General features: G+C 37.4%; 1 protein-coding gene across 2 annotated transcripts; it reads left to right on the top strand.

The window, feature by feature from the left end:
* Positions 1 to 5,451: 5,451 nt before the first annotated feature.
* HACD1 (3-hydroxyacyl-CoA dehydratase 1) lies at positions 5,452 to 19,108 on the top strand. 2 transcript variants are annotated; one of them, XM_005518762.3, is made up of 7 exons: positions 5,452 to 5,701; positions 9,790 to 9,907; positions 11,111 to 11,129; positions 11,218 to 11,300; positions 14,036 to 14,157; positions 17,234 to 17,412; positions 18,898 to 19,108. In XM_005518762.3, the coding sequence occupies exons 1-7, from the start codon at positions 5,571 to 5,573 to the stop codon at positions 18,978 to 18,980; spliced, it is 735 nt and encodes a 244-aa protein (XP_005518819.1). In that variant the 5' UTR covers positions 5,452 to 5,570; the 3' UTR covers positions 18,981 to 19,108. The 2 variants fall into 2 exon arrangements, with proteins under 2 accessions (XP_005518819.1, XP_005518818.1); XM_005518761.3 differs by having other exon boundaries at positions 11,212 to 11,300.
* Positions 19,109 to 20,977: the final 1,869 nt, after the last annotated feature.

Below are 20,977 nucleotides of genomic sequence, written 5' to 3'. Positions count from 1 at the left end.
AGGGCACATGTAGATGCTTTAACTACTGGACCACAGTGATTTACTTCCCATCTATAATTTTATTGTATATGTTCTAATATTTTGCAAGTGTCCAAGCAGCATGATTTACAGTATTCTTATCTATTCCCTTAGGTATAGAGAAAATATTTGAAACATATCAATACAGTAGGTCTGGTGTCTGCTGTTAGGAAATCAGGCTAAAATTATTTAATCGTCCCTTTTTACCTTAATATTTATGAAGTATGCAATTAGGATTACATGAAGCATATAACCGAAGTTCTTCAAACCCATGCTATCTTAGAAATAGGCAAAGATTCTACTAACAAATTTTATAAAATAATTCATTTTTCCCTGACCACATTAAAAATTGTGATGTGCAAACCTTCTAGTTAATATTTGCACACAGATACCAGAAACAAGGGTTTATATCTTCCTCAATCTTTCTGAATTCAAAGCAGTAATTTCAAAGCAACTCGCATGAAGTAATATTTCATATATTTACACAGAAGTTTTGTTAAATTATTTTGGATAACAAGTTCATTGAAGTCAAACACAAAAATGTGTTTGACTAATCTTATGGTAATGTATTGTGATATGCCTGTGAAAGGCAGGTAAACTGTAAGGTGCTGGCTGCTGGGATCTCTGAGTGCCTGGTTTTCCCTGGGGATGCATCGCTCTGTGCCAGATTCCCAACACTGCTGTAGGGAACCACTTGTCCTAGTGCTTTTTTTGGCACAAACAACTGTTCTCAGCGTGGCCAAACTGACTAACCCAATATGGTCACTTTTTCATGCTGATAACTCAGACCAGTTTTTAACCAATGATTTTAACCAAATGATAATCTATTTGTTCTCCACCAGTCTGAAGAAGGAAATAGCAATACTTCTACTGACCACAATGGGCATCAGATTGGAACAGTACTCATTTGATAAAGAGCCCTTTTTAACTTAAGCTCTTGAAATAAAACTAACAAGCTTAGATTGTGTCTGCTCTGAAACTAATATTGGAAGCAGTCTCCTCTATAGGGATTATAGTTGTCACACAAGCAAACTACCATTGAAATATACAGAAAATCAGAAGGAATTTTCAGTATTACTGAAGTGTGTTTTGTGAAACCCTGTGAAAAATTTACCTGGTATCTGTTGGGCAAAGTAAAAAAGTTTCTTTGTAAGAAAAATATAACTTTTATTGCATAATCTAGAAAACAGAATTTAAGAATATATTTATGCTACTAGTTAATTTCCAAAGTGTATTTTATTTTTCTCACATGAACATTGAAGTTAGTAGTACTAATTTCATTTTTAATCATTATATATATATATATATATATATATATATATATATATACAATTAGAATATTGGAGTTGAATTAACTTCTTGATACAGCCAGCCTGCAGTGTGCAAAGATTCCAAATGCACAGATCATATCATATCTAAAATATCCCATAAAAAAAATAGTTGTTGTACAGAGTTAAATTAGTCTATTATAGCAAAAAGTACACTGAGTTTGGATAAATCAAAAACTCAGATAAACCAAACTCAAAGGAGCAGGATAGTCATCTCCTTTTAACATGTGATTGTTCTTCAACACTGCAGTTTGTATTACAGTTTTGTTCCTGGACAGGATTAAATAGAATAATACACAAGGGCATCCCAGACTTAATGTGCTTTTCAGAATTAATAAACCAGTGGGTTTCAGATATGTGGAATCAATAGTTTTCATACAAAAAATTCCTGGTTCACACCAGAATTTTTGTATTTTTATAACAGAAATATAAAATTTCACTTCAGCCTGTGTTCATGACACTTCTGACTACTGAGCTGTCATATTAAGTCAGAGGCCTAATATGAATCATTTATTTTGCAGTAGCAATGTTAAACTCCCAATTGCTTCAGAAGTGCCAAATATGAGATCTTCTAGTTCTTCCCACAAGATTTATGCAATCTATTCTACACCAGGTCTATTGAAAGCACCTTCTATCAAATTCCTAGCATAATAAATTAAGTAATAGATATACACACCTGGGTGAATGCACAAAAAGTCATACACTCAGTGTTGTTCAATTTAGACAAAATTCTGTTTACTTGTGTTTATCCTTGAATACCTCACTGATTCCTACATACAGTAAACCTAGAATGGGGTGCAAATAATACAGATAAAGTCTGTTGCCTAAAAACATTGTTCTTGCAGTGTGTTGGGAACATTAACTGAAGATAGAGCAGAAGGACAAGCAGAATTGAAGCTGTTAATTTTTTTAACAAATTCCTCTTGCCAGTACTTTAGGTTACTGTCTAACATTTAACTAGTCTGAAGTATAAAAGTAATTCTGCAGGGTTCACATCAAGTAGTTCTTGAAGCGTTCAATTGTAGATGATCTTCCCCTGTGATATCAGTGGAGCTGATAAGTCATTATATTCTTTTCAGAGCACTACAATTTTTAATTCCATAGAAGTGTTTCCATATTGAATAGATAAATTTTGTAAAAAAAAAAACCAGCGAAACAACCAGAACACTGTAGAACATTTCATTAGAAAATAATATCATATAAGCTTCACTTTGGAAGTAAAAACCATTCAGCTTTTTAAGGTTTTGAGTATCTGTGTGAGCAATGGGAATCTGGAAGTAAAATATATATTGATAATATCAATCATGAAGAAGACCAAGAAAACTACTAATTTTTGTAGTAACAGTATAGCAGTGTTGATGATTTGGAGTTAGTGTAAATAAAGGTAAACTGCAAGGGAAGATTGAGGATGAATATGAAACACAATGATGCTCTCACCTACAACGTAAAAGACCTTGACCTGACTGTCTTGAAATTTTTTGGAAAGGTTTGTTTGTGTTTGAATAACAGCAAAGTTCACCTCAATTGATAAACCAGTCATAACTGATTTTAAAAGCTGATTTAGACAATGCAATTAATATATAAGCCAAGTCACTTCTATTGATTAAATTCCTGTATGTAAAGAAAATCTGTCTTATGAATAATTTTGAGATTTTTTGGGAGGTCAAAAGGTGCTTGCCGAAATTGAAATATTAGGTGAAATAATTTCACTATTATAAAAGAACAGTATTTCTAATTAAGTACTGTATTTAATGCTATGAAAATAGCTGACACTTTATCAAATTTAAATAAAGGATTCAGAAAATACAGACTAGTAACCACAAATATACACATTGTAAATGGCAGAAATAATGATTTAAAGAATAATAATAGGAAACTTACAAAAAACAAAATTACATTTAACTAATTTATTGCAGTTCCTGGAACATGTAATTATAAAATCGGATTAATTAAAAAAAAAGCCCATTAACACAACAAATATGTTTTGAAAATGCTGCTGAAAAGATGCCACACATGAACTACCCAGGATATGAAGATCAAGGAATAAAATATCTCCATGGATTAAAACATGGGAAATGGAAACAAGGAGCAAGTTTATTAGAGCAGTGGGGTGTTTATGAAAGTTCTGCAATATGTTTTGTGCTTAATACTTTAATAAATGGTTGGCAAACATAGCCAAATGGAGATGACAAAACTTGCAAATGGAACAAAATGTTTATTTTAATCCAAGAAAAGATTGTGGGGATATTCAGAAAGTTTTCATCAATTTGGTGAATGGGTAGTGTGATAGCGAGAGAAACTGTAAGCTTAATAAATAGTAACCACAATATTAGAGCAAACACATTGAGATGCTTATTCTCACCACTAAGTTCTGGATTGACTAAATTAACTGAAGACAAACCCAGTCATCATTACAGATAATGTGAGTGTCCAAAATCAATAAATTTGAGCAAATAGGGGAAGGAAAGTAATACAGAATTCTAAAGAGAATTAGACAAACATTGCTTATCAAATTTCAAAAGATTCTGAGCAAAAGCATGGAGAACATCCAAGGAGGGATTTAAATATGGAGGATTTTTACTTCAAAAGGAAAATAGGATTTGTTGCCTCAAATCTGCCGTGAAAAATCTCAAAAAAAAAAATGGCAAAGGACAGCTAAAAGTAGTAAAAATAAGAGCTGATATTAAAAATTGGGATTGAGTCATGCCTTTCTCCATGTATCATAATTTAAGAAAGTCTTTATCAATTAATGAATTAATAAATTGAAAAATCAAATGAGAAAAATACCCACTTTACTTATAGTATATGGTTAATTTTTGATGCCTCTTTCATCCAAAGTATTTTGGAAAATTACAGTTTAAACCAATTTATAGCTGTCACACTGAGATGACATGTAGGCTCAGATTAACCTGTATTGGCAAAAACTTCTGAGTTGGGTCATTCAGTATTGTGTGTAAATTCTTCGTATTGGTTTTTTAACTACAGGATTCCCAAACTGGATTATATTTATGACTTGAACACAAAAAGCATCTGTGTATGTGTAATATTGGTACCTACTGTAATCTCACGAGCATACGTAATGTGCTCTTTTACCAACTACTCCTTTTGCATGTTATATATTTGCTCTTGCCAGTGGGTGTGTGTTTTGAGGCTGAAAGATGAACATCTGCTTGTGTGCTTTGGTGAGGAGGGGGAAGCTTACGTTTTGTTTTGCACATCATCTTATCTTTACATGAAGGCCCTTGACCTGAGACTTGGTGTCTTCCAGGCGTCTTCAACATTGAGATATCCACTCCATTCTAAAGCAGACAGACTTGGGCTCTTTAAATTCTACTGAAGAAGCATTTTAAAGATACCCTGACCCTGTTTTGGAATTCTTCTGTCTGTATATGCCTGAGGTCTGTCTGAGGAATTTGGGCTGAGAAGCCATGGTCACCATGCTTAGCTGTAGAAATGAGGAGCCTGCATCCCCAGGCATAGCAGAAACTGAGCCAGGTGTCAGGATAGTGGGTGCAGCCCACACTTTTAAAGCACCATGTCACATTGCCTCAGGCTAAGGGGACTTCCAGAGCTAGTCCCAGCAATGCTGCCTGTACTGGCTTAGCTTCCCTGTGTACTTGCACAGACAGCAGACATTTACATTAAAAAGCATACTCAAATCTCATCCTTCAGTTTGCCACCTGGGTGCTCTTCAGGGCCGTGGAAGAAATTTCCCCTTCTCAGGTGTGAGCCTTAGTCTTCCTCATGTATTGAGGGTGATATTTATGGAGCCCTACCAGACTCTCGAGGTCACCCTGGCAGGTGGCTGTTTGGCCTCTGAGGCGGGGGCCTGGGCACATTCCCACCAGTCTGGCCAGACTCACAGGTGTTCAATCTCACGTAATTCTGTGTTTCCAAGAGCTGCGCTATTTTCTGTCACTTTTTCTGAGCTGGGCTGTGCCTGCTGCTGCCTGACGGTCGGCAGCAAGGCCGGCTACCATCCCACCAGGATGTCCCCGTCGGTGGAGGCTCACCCGCCCCCGCAGGCTCGGCTGACCCGGGGAGACCCGCGGCGCGGAGGGAGGAGCGCGCAGGGCCATGTGAGCCGCTGGCGGCGGCAGCGGCCCTCGGGGAAGACAGATGGGGTGAGAGACAGCGCTCGGTCCGGCTGTCAGCGCGGCCCCAGCCCCGCCGCGGAGGGAGCCCCTCCTCCCCCGTGTGCGCCGCGCTCCCGGCGGGGGAACCATGGCGTCCAGCGAGGAGGACGGAGGCGGCAACGGCGCGGTGGAGGAGAAGGAGAATGGCAAGAAGAAGAAGAAGCTGGGCGCCCTGGCCACGACCTGGCTCATCTTCTACAACGTCGCCATGACCGCGGGGTGAGCGGGCGCGGGCGGCAGCGCGGCGCCTCGGCGGGGCGCGGAGCGGGGGCGGCGCGGCCGGGGCGAGGCGGGGGCCCGGCGGGGCCGGGCAGGAGAGCCGGGAAGCGAGGGAGCCGCCGGGAGCGGGGCTCTCCTCGCCTGCCGGCCATTGCCTAATACGGTGCAGCGCTGCCAGCCGCCGGCGCGTCACCCCGCGCCCGCCGCGGAGGTTAAGTATAGCCGGGACCGGAATGCCGGGCGGGGGAGCCGCGTCCCTCGGCACGGCCTCGCCGGATGCGGAGGGGGCTGCCGGCCGTCCGCGGGGAGCCGACAGCGCTCCTCGGTGCCCCGGGGGCTTCAGAGCCGGGGTCCCGTGTGGGGCAGCGCGCTCGGGCCGGTGCGCCCTGGCTGTGAGCGAGCAGAGCCTGCCCCGGGTCCCGGCAAGCAGAGCTGTCCAAACCAGCGCGGCCCGCGGGAAGAGCTGCAGTCGCCCGGCAGGTTCATTTGGGCTTCTGCTCCGTGCTGCGAGGCTTTGCTGGGAGAGGGTATTTATGTTGAATAACAGATCATAAGTGCAGTCAGGTTTATGTTGTTAGAGCTCGAAGCACTTTGAAAATTTTCCCTGTTCGCTAACTCTTGGGGGAAAAAAACCCAACCTATTCATTTCCACATGCTTAAAAGAAAGCTAGGAATTAAAAAATTTATAACTTCTAGTGTGATATTCATGATGAGTTTTACTTTGGTTACTAATGGGTGATCTCACTGCCCTTTGAATCCCATAGAGTAAAACCAACACACTGCAGTTGAAGCAGGAGCTCAAGCACTGATGGAGAAAGCCAGGAATGTGATCATCATGGCTTTATTCTCACTAGCAACTGTGCATCTTGAATATGTATTCAAGTCTGTTCACATATTACTGCAGCACTTTTTGAAAAGTGCTTTTACGTGAGGTTAATGTTACCTCATTGAATTACCAGTCTAGTGCTCCATGTGTGAATTTGCTAATGAACACTGACTCTTGCCACTGACTTTTATATGTCTCTAAAAGATTATCGAACCATATTACTTTTGACCTTAGGTGCTGCTTCAGTATCTCCCACTTCCTTCTCTCCCATTTTCCATTAATATCAAAAGAAATTAAGATATGAAAAATTGGATTTTTTATGTGGAAACAGAAAAAAAAAGATAGGAATAAATTATTATAATCATTTATGAGTACAATTTAAGAGAAAAATACTTATTTGAAATACAGCTATACTTAACAGAGACACTACACAGGATAACTATTTAACTAGAACAGTATATTTGTCCAGTTGTCCACGCAGTGCAATATAGAAAAATGTTTCTGGAGTTTTAACAAATGAATATATAACTACATGTTAACAACCATTCTAATAAAAAAACCTGCAGCTTATCTTTGTTTCTAAACAGATTTAAGGGGCTAAAATGGCAGATCAATACTCAGTTGAAAGTCCCAACTTTCAACTGAAGATGCTGCCTTTATTACAGAAAGTGTTTTCCATTTCCTGATGATTTTTAATAATCAGTGCAAGGGCTTTCCTGAGATCCAGAGTCAAAGCCACTGACAGCTAAATAAATCTATCTACAGAAATTTATGTCCACATAAAAAATAATTTAAGAAAAATACATTTTCCATCTTTTATTCTGAGTGTAGTCCAAGATTACTTCTCTCTGCAATGCTTTGGTTGTGGAATGAGATGCAGAAAATGCGTTGTTAGGTTAAATGTTTTTTGACTTCTCAGTCTAAGTCTCGGACAGGGCTGTTGCTGCCACATTTGTGCTGCCAGCTGGATGTAAACTCACTGTCACCTTCTTCTTGTCAAACACTACAGTATAAAACAGGGCAGCTCCACTGTGAAAGACTACCACAGATATTCCAGTAATTTCTCATTTCCACAGTGGTGGGAGACAACCTGAAATAAGGGCACTCGTATTTAAAATCTGTTGTAAAATCTAAATAACACTTGCGGGGGAAAATTTTGGAGCGCTGACAGATCGGATTCATGGGCTTAAAGTAGAAGGGATCAAAGAGGGGAATCATTCCTGCAGTGTGGGGAAGCCAGAGTAACTCTATGTGAGCTTGAAATGCTGTCATGAAGTGCTGGAATGGGGCACACCAAGTGACTGCATAGCAGTAGCCGCCGTGCGTAGGCGTTGTTAAGGGGCTGATACCGAAGTCCGTGCTACCCAAGGTGAGCAGGGAGCTGTCAGGATCCGAGTGGCTCTCACGCTCTTACAGCAGAATGGATCTGACCAAAGATTGCTAATTCCAGGTACCCTGTTTCCAGTGCTAGCCTATGCCTTATGCTCAGGAAGGACTACAAGAAGATGAGTTAAATATTTATCCAAATGTTTATGTAAATATTTCTCTGAATGTTTATAATCTCTCTGAATCTGCCTCTGAGTATTTCTGAGACTTTTCTGCTTTGTCACTTGGGCCCTTCGTTAGCCAGAGCTCATGCTGCTGTAGAATATACTTGCTATGGCTTTTTGAAGAGCGAAAGGTCTAAGTAATTTTTCCCAGCAACATCAGAGAAGACATTAAACTAAATTTTTTGGCATTTTTGATTTTCTTTTACCTCTCAAAGTAGCCATCCATAGCTCTTGGTATGCCTATGTCTGTGTTAAAGAATTCTTGTACTTTCTTAGTCTTCTTGGATTGAAACCTGAAGTTTTCAGTCTTCTTGCTAATGCAGTATTTTAAGAATGAGGTATAGATCTGAAAGGCTGAGAGAGTTGGGTTTTTTTCAGTCTGGATAATGAAAGGCTCCAGGGTGACATAATTGTGACCTTTCAGTTCCTGAAGGGAGCCCACAAGAGAGCAGGAGAGGGACTTTTCACAAGGGACTGCAGTGATAGAATAAGGTATAATGGCTGTAAACTGAAAGAGGGCAGGCTTAGATTAGATATTGGGAAGAAATTCTTTACTCAGAGGGTGGTGAAGCACTTGCAGAGGTTGCAGAACCTGTGGATGCCCCATTCCTGGAAGTGTTCAAAGCCAGGTTGGATGGGGCCCTGAGTGACCTTGTCTAGTAGAAGGTGCCCCTGCTTATGGCAGAGGAGGTTGGAACTTGATGATCTCTAAGGTCCATTCCTGCCCAATCAATGCCATGATTGAGGAACATATAGTACACTGCTTGGAATATCCTTATTATATAAAAATGGGTTTATTACATGGAAGGAATTCCTCATGCCTTGGATTATTTTACAGAGTCTAGGCTGGTTATGGGACCAATCCACAGTTTAGACATTTATTTTTTTATCTCAATTTCCATTCTAAATCTCAATTTAAGTTTTAACTATTTTTAAGTCAAATTCTACTATGATTAAAAGATACTGTTACTTTTTCTTTCTTTTGCATTGGAAGAGTTATTAGTTGGCATAATTGTTCAGTTTCCTAAAAAAACCAAAATAAATTTATCCAACCCCCTCAAATAAGCTAGTTAAATATATCTGCTTCTGGAAGCCAGGAGCACAGAACACCCATCTTTCAGCACTTTGGAGTCTGATTTTTAAGCCAACTTTTAAAACACTTCTCAACACTTTGGAAAACATAATTGGAGGGGTAACTTCATTTGGACCCACAAAGAGGAGCATTAAGATCACTGGTCGGTCCTGAAATCAGTGAGTTGAGGGGCCATGAAAAATGTAAAACTGATGTGCATAAATTCCAGTTGTTTACTTTTACAAACTTGCAACCCAAACAGTGACTTCAGTGTCAAGCTCATAATGTGGTTTCAAATAACAATATTTAATAGTAAAGATGCATGAGAATTTAATAGTAAAAATATTTAGTCACTGCTAGAGAAAAGTCTGATGGGTGGTTTTGGGGGGTTCCCTCAATTAAGTCAATCCTCAGAGGGCAACAAGTTATTCTCCATTCTTTTCCAAGTAAAGAGATGAGTGTAATATTTACATAATATTTTATACTATTTATGTCTAAAGATATTTCTGATGATCTAAGAATACCGACAAGTGAAGAATCAAAATCATCTGTGAAGAAAAATGCTCTACTAAATTATTTACGATGGATGGATATTTTTAGAATTCTAATTTGAAATGTATCCATTCTCTTTCTTTTATAGGTGGCTGGTATTAGGTATTGCCATGGTGCGGTTTTATATACAGAAAGGAACACATAGAGGCTTATTCAGAAGCGTTCAAAAGACGCTTAAATTTTTCCAGACATTTGCTTTGCTTGAGGTAAATTTTAAACATTAGTTTGCTTTACTGGATGCTGCATATTATAGGCAAAACACATTATTATCCTGAATTTAAAATAAAAATATTATATTAGTACTTAAAGTCTTTTTTACTTTATTATTTAATGAAGTTTTGGGGGTGGGGCAAAGCGATTACTTGAAACAAATGGGCACATGTTTTTCAAACTTAATATTTCTTTAAATGAATGCCTGGGAACTGCTTTGATTTGAGAATATTTAATGCAAAAGGCAAAATCCCAAAGGTACCACAGCCAGCAGATCAGCCCCCTAGTGTAGCAGATGTCACCATCTCAGAGATTATAGCTTACTTTATATTCTTTAAACTGGACTTACTATCCTTCTGTGCCTTTCCTGCTTCTGCTTGTTTCAAGACGGGATTCACGTACCCCATATAAGCCATTGCAATGAGGTCCGTGCAAGATGTGCAAAGTATTCTTTAAGTAATACTTTTGCAAACTATGCACTATGGTCTCATTTCTGGTACATCTGTGGAATGAAGTTTTATTGCTGGGTTAATGGAGCACTCGCAGTTCTTTCCCAGGCACAACAAAGAATGTCTATCTACATTTTAACTTTTCTCAATTTGCCTACAACACCTGTAGTTCAAACAACGGTTAAAATCATGTCACCAGCTGTATATAGGCTTTTGTGCTGTTAAACTTTCACAGTAAGTAATTCTATTCAAACATGCCAAAATAATGAAAAGTACTTCATTCGCTAAACATTACTGACCAGAAAATATATTGTATCTAAAGTTTCATAGCTGTCACTGACAAAAGTATAATAATGATATTAATCTGTAGTGAATGCAGAACATTTTAAAATTACTGTGTGATTAGCATTCCTTATATGACTTCCTCTACGCTGTCCTGTAAAATTCTTCTTTGAATAAGGTAAAGGAAGAGAAGCTTACTAGTTGAATAAAATGCTTTTTAAGTATCAAAATGTCGAGTATTTACAATTAATTTGCAAAACAAATCTATTTCATGTTGTTCACAGCTCAAATATTGAGCATCCCAACACTGATTGCCAGGGCTATGCCATGTATTTCTTTTTAAGACTTTTAGTGGGAGACAAAAACCTGAATTAAGCCTAGGTTTATATTAATATCAGAATGCCATGTTTTTAGGGTCACTACTAACATGCTGCCCATCAGTAACCTCTGACTTATTTTTATTTACAGGTAATCCACTGTGCAGTTGGTGAGTTCTTTGTTTTAGTTTCTCCTGTAACTAGTTAAAATAATGAATTGTGGTACAGTGATAACATGTTTCTCTTTTTAAGGAATAGTTCGCACATCTGTGCTTGTGACTGGGGTCCAAGTGAGTTCAAGAATCTTCATGGTGTGGTTCATTGCACATAGTATAAAACAGGTATGTGTGTGAGCCAATTATGTTTTGATTGCTTTTAAAGAGAAGATATTACTACAGTTCTCATTTCACAAAGAAGACCAATCTAAAATTAATGATATTCCTGTAGAGAATGCTTACATATTTGAATGCAATTTTGGAAGTTAGGGTTACAAAATAGAAATTTGTATGATTCTTGCCAGGAGACTGAGTTCTGGGTCTTAGCTGTGAATCAGCAGTGTCTTCAGTGTGGTCTGCCTAAATGAAATCAGTGACTACTTCTATTATTTACAAGCAAAACTACCCTAGTGTTAAACATTCCCTTTCAAAAGGTTTAGTTAGCACTTGCTGAATTTATCTAAATAAAATGTAAATGTATGTCTTTAAATTTATGTCTTAAATTAAATTCACATGGATAGACATGTTTGAAAATTTTGAAATTTTTTTAGAAGCCTTCTCAAAATTTTAATGGTATAGTAGTATTAACATTCAACGACATCCAGTATGTCACAGTGGGGCTTAAGGACCTGTGTAAATGATAATGGTTTATTTGCCTGGCTGTAGGTGGCTCTTGTAAGGCTAGTGATCCATTAGCAGAATGAAACAAGCAGTTCACAGCTAGTAGGTAGGACATTACTTCAGTTTGTGAGGAGTGCTTTCTATGAAAGGCATGTAAAAAATTAAATTATAGATTTTGTGCTCCTGAATTTCTTCAGAACTTGAAAAGCTGAGCCATTAAACTGTCTCACCAGCAGATGGCATAGGCCTCTCTGCAGATGAATTATCCTTGCACCTGCCTCAGTTATCAACACTTCATTTCATTTCACTGGAGGACTTGTTTTCTACACTGCATCTTTTCCTTTACTGTCAATTTTCTTAACATGGAATAAATTAACTAGGCTTTTCATAGGTTTTCTTTTTGTTTGTTTTTCTTTTTTCTTGTTGTTGATGTTTTGTTTTTTGTTTTATGTTTTTTTGATTTTGTTTTGGTTTTTTGGGTTTTTTTTTGGTAAGCTAATTTTTTATATTTTTCTGTAAGGCAAAATGTCTCAACGATTAACAAGACTTTTATATTGAATGTCTACACATGAGCTGGACTATAGCAGTGCATTTTTCCATTTTTTATTATCTACACTGGACTAAATCTTTAGTATATCCAGCAATTTCTTTTATTTCCTCTATCTACACTACTGTAGACCAAGCTGTGTCCAAAAAGAAATACATTTAAATGTATGTCTGATTGTATTTCACGCTGTTATTGCTTAGCAGGCATGAATGTTCAGGGTCACTTTAGGTGGTGAGAGGCATGTCAGTGATAATAGCCAGAGCCAGACCTCCCCACTTGACTGCAGATTTGCAAGGCAGCAGATAGGAATTCTCTGCATACTTATTTAAAGCTCTTCTGCTTGGATTTAGCACTGTGACATTAATCCAAGTTTGAGTTATCAATGTTTGTCTCTACTTGTATGAGACAAAGAACAGCCTAATTCTGTCTTTACCTTTGCTTATTTGTTTAGATGTTTTTGCACTTCAGTTGCTGCTGTCTGTTTGTGATTTTGGTGCTATTTTTATGCTTCCATTTTCTTTATGATGTTGGCGAGATCCTTCTGCTAGAAGTGCACCTTCTTTGACTGACACATTGAGGGTGCAATTTTATGAGCACTTATAATTCTTCTTGATCTTTGACAGAGTTGTGGATTTTCAGCATCTTGGAGATATATTAAGCTTTGTCACCATGTTGCATTTTATTTTGAAAAATCATTTTCCTTTTTTGTAACTTTAACAGAACTTGTGTTGCTTTATTCTATTTCACAGACTTCCCTGGAGGTTTTCAGCCTTCAGGCATAGAAGTGTATTACAAAATTCCTCCCCTCTTAAAGGAAAGAAAATTACTTGTGTGTAGTTCTTTCTCACAGAAGGTAGTGTTTGTAATAGATCCCCCAGGTGCCTTCTTTGTATATGGGGACTTTTGTTTATTTGTTCACTCAGAGTGAAAAAGAAGTAGTGTTTTGGAACAGCAGAGATGTGCTACCTACCAATGAGGCAGTTTAATGACTCAGAACTTAAATCTTACACGGGATTGTTGAATGAGTTTACCCAAAGCTCCTGATCTACTAAATGAACTGCTCTTCATTTAGTGAGCCATCTGTGCTCCAACTCCTTAAACTGTCTTAGAGCTCCCTAAAGTCTGCCAAACTTGGTCTTCTGTGACCAAGTTGGGTTAGTAGCTTATAAAAAGCAATTTGTCTTGTCTAAAGTTTCATGGAGATGTGTATTATGCATTGAAGAAGAAGCAAGATAAAAAGTAAGTCTAGAAAATGGAGTAGTAAAATGCAGAATGATTAAAAAGTGATTATGAGAAGAACATACTTTCTGTAGCATTTTGTTGTTCTTGCTGTTTTGAGGAAGAAGAATGTAAACAAGTAGGTCAACCACCAATGAAAGAGGGATAGTTAGATAGTCTAGTAGAATGTAGGTAAAGAATAAAGAGGAGAAATAAGCATAATTACAGGGTTTTATATTTGATATTTGCATAATGGATGAAGATCGTTCAGTTGACAAATGTCTGTATGTCAGTAAACACATATGATAATGAACTTTACATGGTAATGGCTTCAGCATATCACTTTTGTGCCTAAATTTTATTTCTTTACAAGACAATAGTTCTGCTCTATGTATCTTAAAGAGAAGTCTGTTGCAGTTTGCACAGAAAAGAAGCCTGAGGATGTAGAAAATGTTGGTTCTTTATACTTCTGCAGATCCAGAATGAGGAGAGCGTTATTCTTTTTCTGGTCGTATGGACTGTGACAGAGATTACTCGATATTCCTTCTACACATTCAACCTGCTCAACCATTTGCCATACTTCATTAAATGGGCCAGGTGGAGATGTCTTGCACTTGAGTTTCTCATGATTCTGTGCATGTTGGTTTCACGCATGCTGAACTAACACACAGGAGAGCAGATGTTTGAGCTTTGGTTATGTGTCAGCAAAGTGCAAGTCAGTTGCTTTCTGTATTTGGGATCATTTTTGCTTGGTTTAAAATGTTAAAATATTTTAGCTGTGGTTTTTGGGATATGGTTTTTTCTTTGCTGTGTCTCAGTTTGAACTCTGCTTTCAATTACTCTAATTTTTTTTTCTCTATCTTTGGAGTCATCTTTTAATTTGCAGTATGACTCTTCACAATGCTCTTGAATACAGTGCCCAAAATTAAGCACCTGTGCTAGTCTTTGTGGATATTAGTTCTTTGAAAATGTGGGAGTTATTGTCATTCAATCTGTATTATTACTTTATAAGAAGTTCTTCTTTATCAGAGCTTTTGTAAGATTATATCCATGTAGTGAAATTAAGTACTGACATAGTTTAGCCCACCAAAAATTGTGTTCCATATCAAAACTATTTTCATTTTGAAGCATACTTAAGGTTGGCCACTAGATCACATACACTAGAGAGACTGTGTGTGTTTATCAAGAGGCTTAACTGGAATAGTATTCTATGTATTCATTATTTGAAAAATACGTATAAAGCAGACTTACTCTGTTAGAAGAAAAATATCTAACCTGCAGTCAGTACATGCAACTGTCTTTTTTACTTAAAAGAGTTTGTTTGTTATTTTCCTTTTTTTTTGTTTTATAGATAATGCAGGTTTGATGCTTCTAATGCACTTCTTTGACATGTCTGATATTTATGTCCAGTCTTAAAAAACATTACCTTTTTGCTAGTGCCTAAGTGACAGACTTGTTTAAGCACTTAATGACAAACTTAAAGATAGTCAGATTGTCAATCATCAGTTGTTTTTCATACAGACTTCAAAAAGAGAAATGCACTGAGAACATATTACATTGACAATAATATTTTTGCCATCAGGTCAGTGTGCCTTGAAAAACAGAATTTTGTTTCCTTAATATAAACAATAGGGAAAATTGACATTCTCACTGAGATTTATTGTCAAATTTTTATATAAACAAAACATTTGAAAATACATTATTTTTTCATAAAGTCTAAAATATCCCATCAAGATTTATGGATAAACAAACGGCACAACTGGGCGTGAATTCAGTACCAAGAGAGATGGAATTTCTGATCTTTACCTTATAACTGCGCAGAGACAATATGTAAAGTATCAGTTCCTTCTCGTCTAATCTACATTCTTCTTGGTGCTGCCTAACAGCAGGACAAGAGGCAAAAAAGCAGAAACTGATGCACAGCAAGTTCCACCTGAATATGAGGGAGAACATCTTACTGTACAGGTGACCTTGTGCTGGAACAGATTGTCCAGAGAGACAATCCAGTGTCTCTCTCACTGGAGATACCCAAAAACCATCTGGGCACATGTCTTAGTTTAGGGCAAATTAGGAAGGAAAACTCCAAATGGGGATTTCCCCAGGGAAATGCCCCTCCCCACCAACTGGTCTGGGAAAAGAAATAATTCCTTAGAGAGAAGTGGAAAAAGCTGTTTATTTAACAGAAATTGAGTAATATTAAATAATAAAACCTCTTGCTGTTCGATGGGATGGCAAATCTAGGAGGAAAAAAGTCCTTTTCATGTGGTGTAGCTCGGCTCTCTCAGGTTCTTTTCAGTCCCTCCGGCGCTGGAAAGTGCCGAGGCCCAGGCCCTGGTGGGCCACAGGCCTGAGCTCCCGGGGTTTGGCTGGGTGTTCAGTCCAGAGCAGGCTTGCACAGATCCAAGAAAATTGGGAAAAAAACAAACAAAGGTCCAGGGAACTCCTCTGCCTCAGCTAGCTAAAGCTAACTAAAAGCCAGAGAGAAGCTCTGTCCCGCTGTCTGTCCGTGCTGCAGACACCACAGTCCAGGAGCGGGATGTGGGGGAGTGATGTTTTTCCTTAACACAAACTGCGGCTTCTTCTTCCCCCTCTCTTGCTCTCAAAGCCAGTCTTAAAGGTGCAGAACTTAATATATAACATAAACCAGATGATTGGGAATACCAGTATCATAAAGTCACCCCAGGACAGCACAAGCCATGTGCTTTAGGATAAACCTGCATGAGCAGGGAGGTTGGGCCAGATGACTGACTGTGGTCCCTTCCAACCTGAACTATTCTGTGATTCCCCTCATCTGTGAGTCTTCTAAGCCCTTCTACATCTAGGAGGGTTTTTTGCTTAGTTGCTGCTGTTTGGATCCCATTTCTTTTCGTCAGGGAGTGCCCACTGTACCTTTCTCTCTATGTGACAGCTCATTGCTATTCCCTATGTGAACTGGAGAATTGTTCCTTAGGAGAACCTGCATATATGGTGCACTGTGTGAAAGGACAGCTCAAAGTGTATTGAATAGAATTTTCATTTGTCACTGCCCATGTGGCCTTTGGCATTCAAACCACATTTTCTTTCAATTAGATGCTTTGCCTTTTATTTGAACATCATCTCACTTTAAAATGGATCTGATAAGTTTCTGGCACTGTCATTTTCTTTCCTTTTTTTATTCCAATTTACATTAGTGGTAAGTGTAGTATTCCCATGCCGTTGTGAGTAAAACAGGCTTCTGATGTTTTTCAACACCATTATCTTCAAATTGTAGTACATACAATTGACCCAGTGTCTGTGCATTGTGATGAGAATATGTAGGATCATCTGAATTTGAGATTCAGTCCTGGTCTGAATTCTGTCAGCGACAATAGGAGTAAGAGTAGTACATTTTAAAAAAATCATTGTTGGAGACTAAAAATTTGAGGATTGTTTTTTTAGAAAAACATAAAAACATTCTGATACTTAACTGTTTTTTAAAGAAAGCACTGAGGACTGCATTCTCTTGTCAATCTAAGCAACTTTATTAAAGTAACTGAAACTGGTATTTTATGTCAAGTCAGGATGTGCTCCTTGATTCTGGTGCAGGAACTACTTTAATACGTTGCTGTGCAACTAATAATAACAAGAGAAAATTTTAAGTTTATAGGGTGTTTCTCACAATGTTTTTGGTTTTTTTTTTTATTTTACAATGCAGGTACAACTTTTTTATCATTTTGTATCCTGCTGGAGTTGCAGGTGAACTGCTAACCATATATGCTGCTTTACCCTATGTGAAGAAAACAGGAATGTTTTCACTGAGACTCCCCAACAAATACAATGTCTCCTTTGACTACTATTACTTCCTTATTATTGTCATGTTCTCCTATGTGCCATGTAAGTACTGTTTAACTGTAGAAACATTTTAACAACATAATTATCAATCTTCAGGGATGCAATGAACACTGCCTATATTAAAATTTGCTGAACACTTTCTACTAAAGTAGAAAGGCCTGCTTTCTGTTGATCCAAGCTTTACTATGCTTTAGTTGGTTAGGCTGAAATTTTCTGTCCTGTGACCTGCTTAGGAACAAAATATGTCTTAAAAATTTCAATGAAAATGCTAAAATTAATTCTCAGACTTGGACAAAGTAAGAAAACTTTTTGCTTACACACAGAAATGTCTGTAACTGTGTCACTGAGACTTTCTAGTGCCTCTCACACTTCAAAGTATTGACTTAAAAATGGTTCTGCAAGTTGTGCCAGAGATTTGCTGAGGCGTTTTGCTACTAATAACCATTTACCTTGGAAAAGTCTCCATTCAAGCATGTTCAGGAAAAACTTGAAGCAGTATTCTCTAAGATTTCGTTTTTGCAGAAGTCAACCCCCCCAAACCTCTCTGAACATCTGCAATCCCTGGTTTAATCAGTTTGTCCTTGTACTGATGCATACCAGAAGCCATGGAGGTAGCAGTGGAGTATCTGTCTTTCACTTCCAGTGTTATTTCCACTTATACCTAAGCATTGAAGACAAGTAGAAAGCAACCTGATATACCAGATATTCCACCATTAATAGGGCCAGACCAAACTAGGCAAATGTAATATTTTAGATAAAATTAATAATAGAATATATAATAATTTTTATTTTATAATCTGTATAAAATCTGACATTGAGGCAGCAGATTAGGGAGAGAAACTGGAAAACTGAAGTTAAAAGGTCTATGATCTGCATTCATGGAAGGTATTCATTTGAGGAGGCAACCTTCAATACGGCCTTTTACAATATGCACACACACTGAAATTTTTTGTCCCAAGAAGCATGAAGGCCAATAAGGGAGATTTATGTCAATAAAAAATATTCTAAGGTGTGATAACTTACTTACAGTTTTACATCTGTTTATGTAACAACTCTTCAGGAGTAAATCCAGTTTTCTAGCCATTAAATATAAGGATCAACTCTGTCAGCAGGACAGTAATATAATAGATGACAGAGGGACAGGAAAGAGGGATCTCCTTTCTTCAGACTTGAACAAATAAAGTAAATTTGTATCTTCCTCCAAGTCTTAATTCAGAAATGCTTAGGACAGATTCAAAGTCTTCAACTACCAGAATGTGGTTAAATCCTGTTTCTACCAGGAAACTGTTGGAGTGAAGTTCCTTGAGCACAGGGTATTTATTCAGGGGGCCTTGTCTGAGCTTTGAGTAATTATTGTTTTTTTAAATCACTGAAATGTTCGTGACTTGCTATTATTCACCTTAATCAACTCAACCACTGTGTGCCATAATTTTTATTCAGTTCATAATTCTGTAAAATTGTGGTTTTCCATTATGTGATCTGTTGAGTTTTTCCATCTAATTTGCTTTCTTTTATGCTTTGATCAAGTATTTCCACAACTCTACTTCCACATGCTGCGGCAGAGAAGAAGGGTGCTTCATGGAGAAGTGATTGTGGAAAAGGACGATTGAATCAAGCTGTGTAACCATGGTGCTTTTAGTGGAAAGGAAAAGGAGGGTAAAAATCCAAAACTTCCTCTGATTTTTCTGAGTCCAAGTTTTAAAACATGGAACAAGAATAAACAACTGTGCCTAAAATATCATGGACTGTATTATTTATACAATTAATATATTTTCAGACCTACCTTTTCATCCTCAGATTCACTTTGGTTTTTAATTGTTCATTTCTTCAAAGAAATATTTTCTTACTTTCGATAGGTTGACAAGTAGCTTTAAGAATTAGAATAGTTGGCTACTGTGCCTTCTGTTCTGAAAGTTCTGTTATGACCTGTAGTCATTATCAAGAACAGAAAGAGAGTTGATAAGTTGTACTGAAAGTGAGTCTTCTGGAAATCAGAGTATAAATTAGGTAAGGATGTTTTTCATAGACTAGGTGAATTGAATGGTGTTTAAGCTTTATATTAAGTAAGACCTTTCGAATTATAAGTGCTGTAGGATGTTGTTCAACATTTTTTGAATTACAGTATCACACTGAAGAATTCCAGAAGGACTTTTGAAAGGAACTGAATTCTTGATTGTCAGTGCAAATTTAGACCTCCCTGTATTTTCATTTGTCATTTTAAAGATACTTAGAATAATATATATAATATTAACTGGTTAAAATTTGTGCTGAGGAGTAGACAGGATGTGCCTACCTTTCTCTAATCAGTGGCTGGAATGGGATTCCTTTGAAGAGCAAAGCTGATTGTCAGCATGTTTCCTATTCTACATTTAAATTATGTATGCAGAAAATCAGTATCACATTGAAAAACTGTAGCTATGGTGAGATATTTGACTTCTTTTGAATAGTTCTGTGGGATAAAATATATTTAAAATATCATCTTAAAATATAAATTGTGCTTTGATTCATCCCATTGGGCAATTTTAATTGCTTCCTCCCTATTAATTGTTTATAATGTGTTGACCTAATTCTATTTCATGTCTTCAATAATCTGTAAGAAGGATCAACAGTATATTGATGGAAGTTACAGATGATATTACACTATATGATACCTGAGTGGGAGAAGTCCAACAAATAAGATTTTGATCTAGCAGCCTAGATCAGAGAAAAGGTGATGCATTTGAGAAAACTTGGATACTTAGTGAGAGAGAGAAGACGGAAGTGTAGTAATTTGGTACGAAACCTTGAAAATGTCGGCAACAAACCTGTCTTGCTTCTGGCTTCACTTATGTCAAAAAAAGTGTATACATCTATGGAAGAGCTGCATCAGGCAGCTGTATGTCAGAATATTTGTGATTGCTGAGGTAACTTCTGGAGTGCAGTCTTATATTTTGGCTAGCTCAGGGATGAAGAATTGGTTAATCATCTGAAAGCTCAGAGGACTATAACAAAACCGGCTGAAGTGAGAATGAAGTCAGAAAGATTGAGTCATTAATATGAGTAATTTGTTGTATGATAAACACATGGAAGAGCTTTTCTAAGTATGGAGGTGTAGCTATGATGAATTTGAAACAAGGTAAATAGCCAATGAATATCAGAAGAAAGGTCCTACCAATGAGATCAGTTAGGTTACAGAATGACATAGTAGTGCTTATCAATGCATGCAGTGTCTTGGAAGGTTTTCAGTTAAAGTTGGCAAGAGACATATTTGAATAGGAAGTTTCCATTTTTAGCTTCAACGATTCTATGATAATACAGCTTTTTTGAAATTTGTAGATGTGCCAGAAAAAGGTGTATCAGGTAATTTGATAAAAAAGCAAGGATTTGCTATGTCCCTAACTTTCAAATTCCATGTTGTGCCTTGAATTTGTGATATTTATGCATGTCTTCATTACACGTAAATGAGTTTCCTTTTATATGACAGGTGCATAGCTGACTTGAGACAGAACAGTTGTATTTCTTTAAATTTTAAAAGGTGTAATCTTTGTATTCCTTCAATTTCATACAAGGTGCTCTAATTTAACTTACTACTTGTGTTTTATATGCAGCTAAAATTGTAAAAAGTTTA

This window comes from Pseudopodoces humilis, chromosome 1 (genome assembly GCF_049639895.1).
Source record: "Pseudopodoces humilis isolate 2021_Gansu_Grassland_sample_001 chromosome 1, ASM4963989v1, whole genome shotgun sequence".
Taxonomy (NCBI): Eukaryota; Metazoa; Chordata; class Aves; order Passeriformes; family Paridae; genus Pseudopodoces; species Pseudopodoces humilis.
The sequence above is the reverse complement of the archived record's forward strand: the minus strand, read 5'-3'. Positions and strand labels throughout refer to the sequence as shown.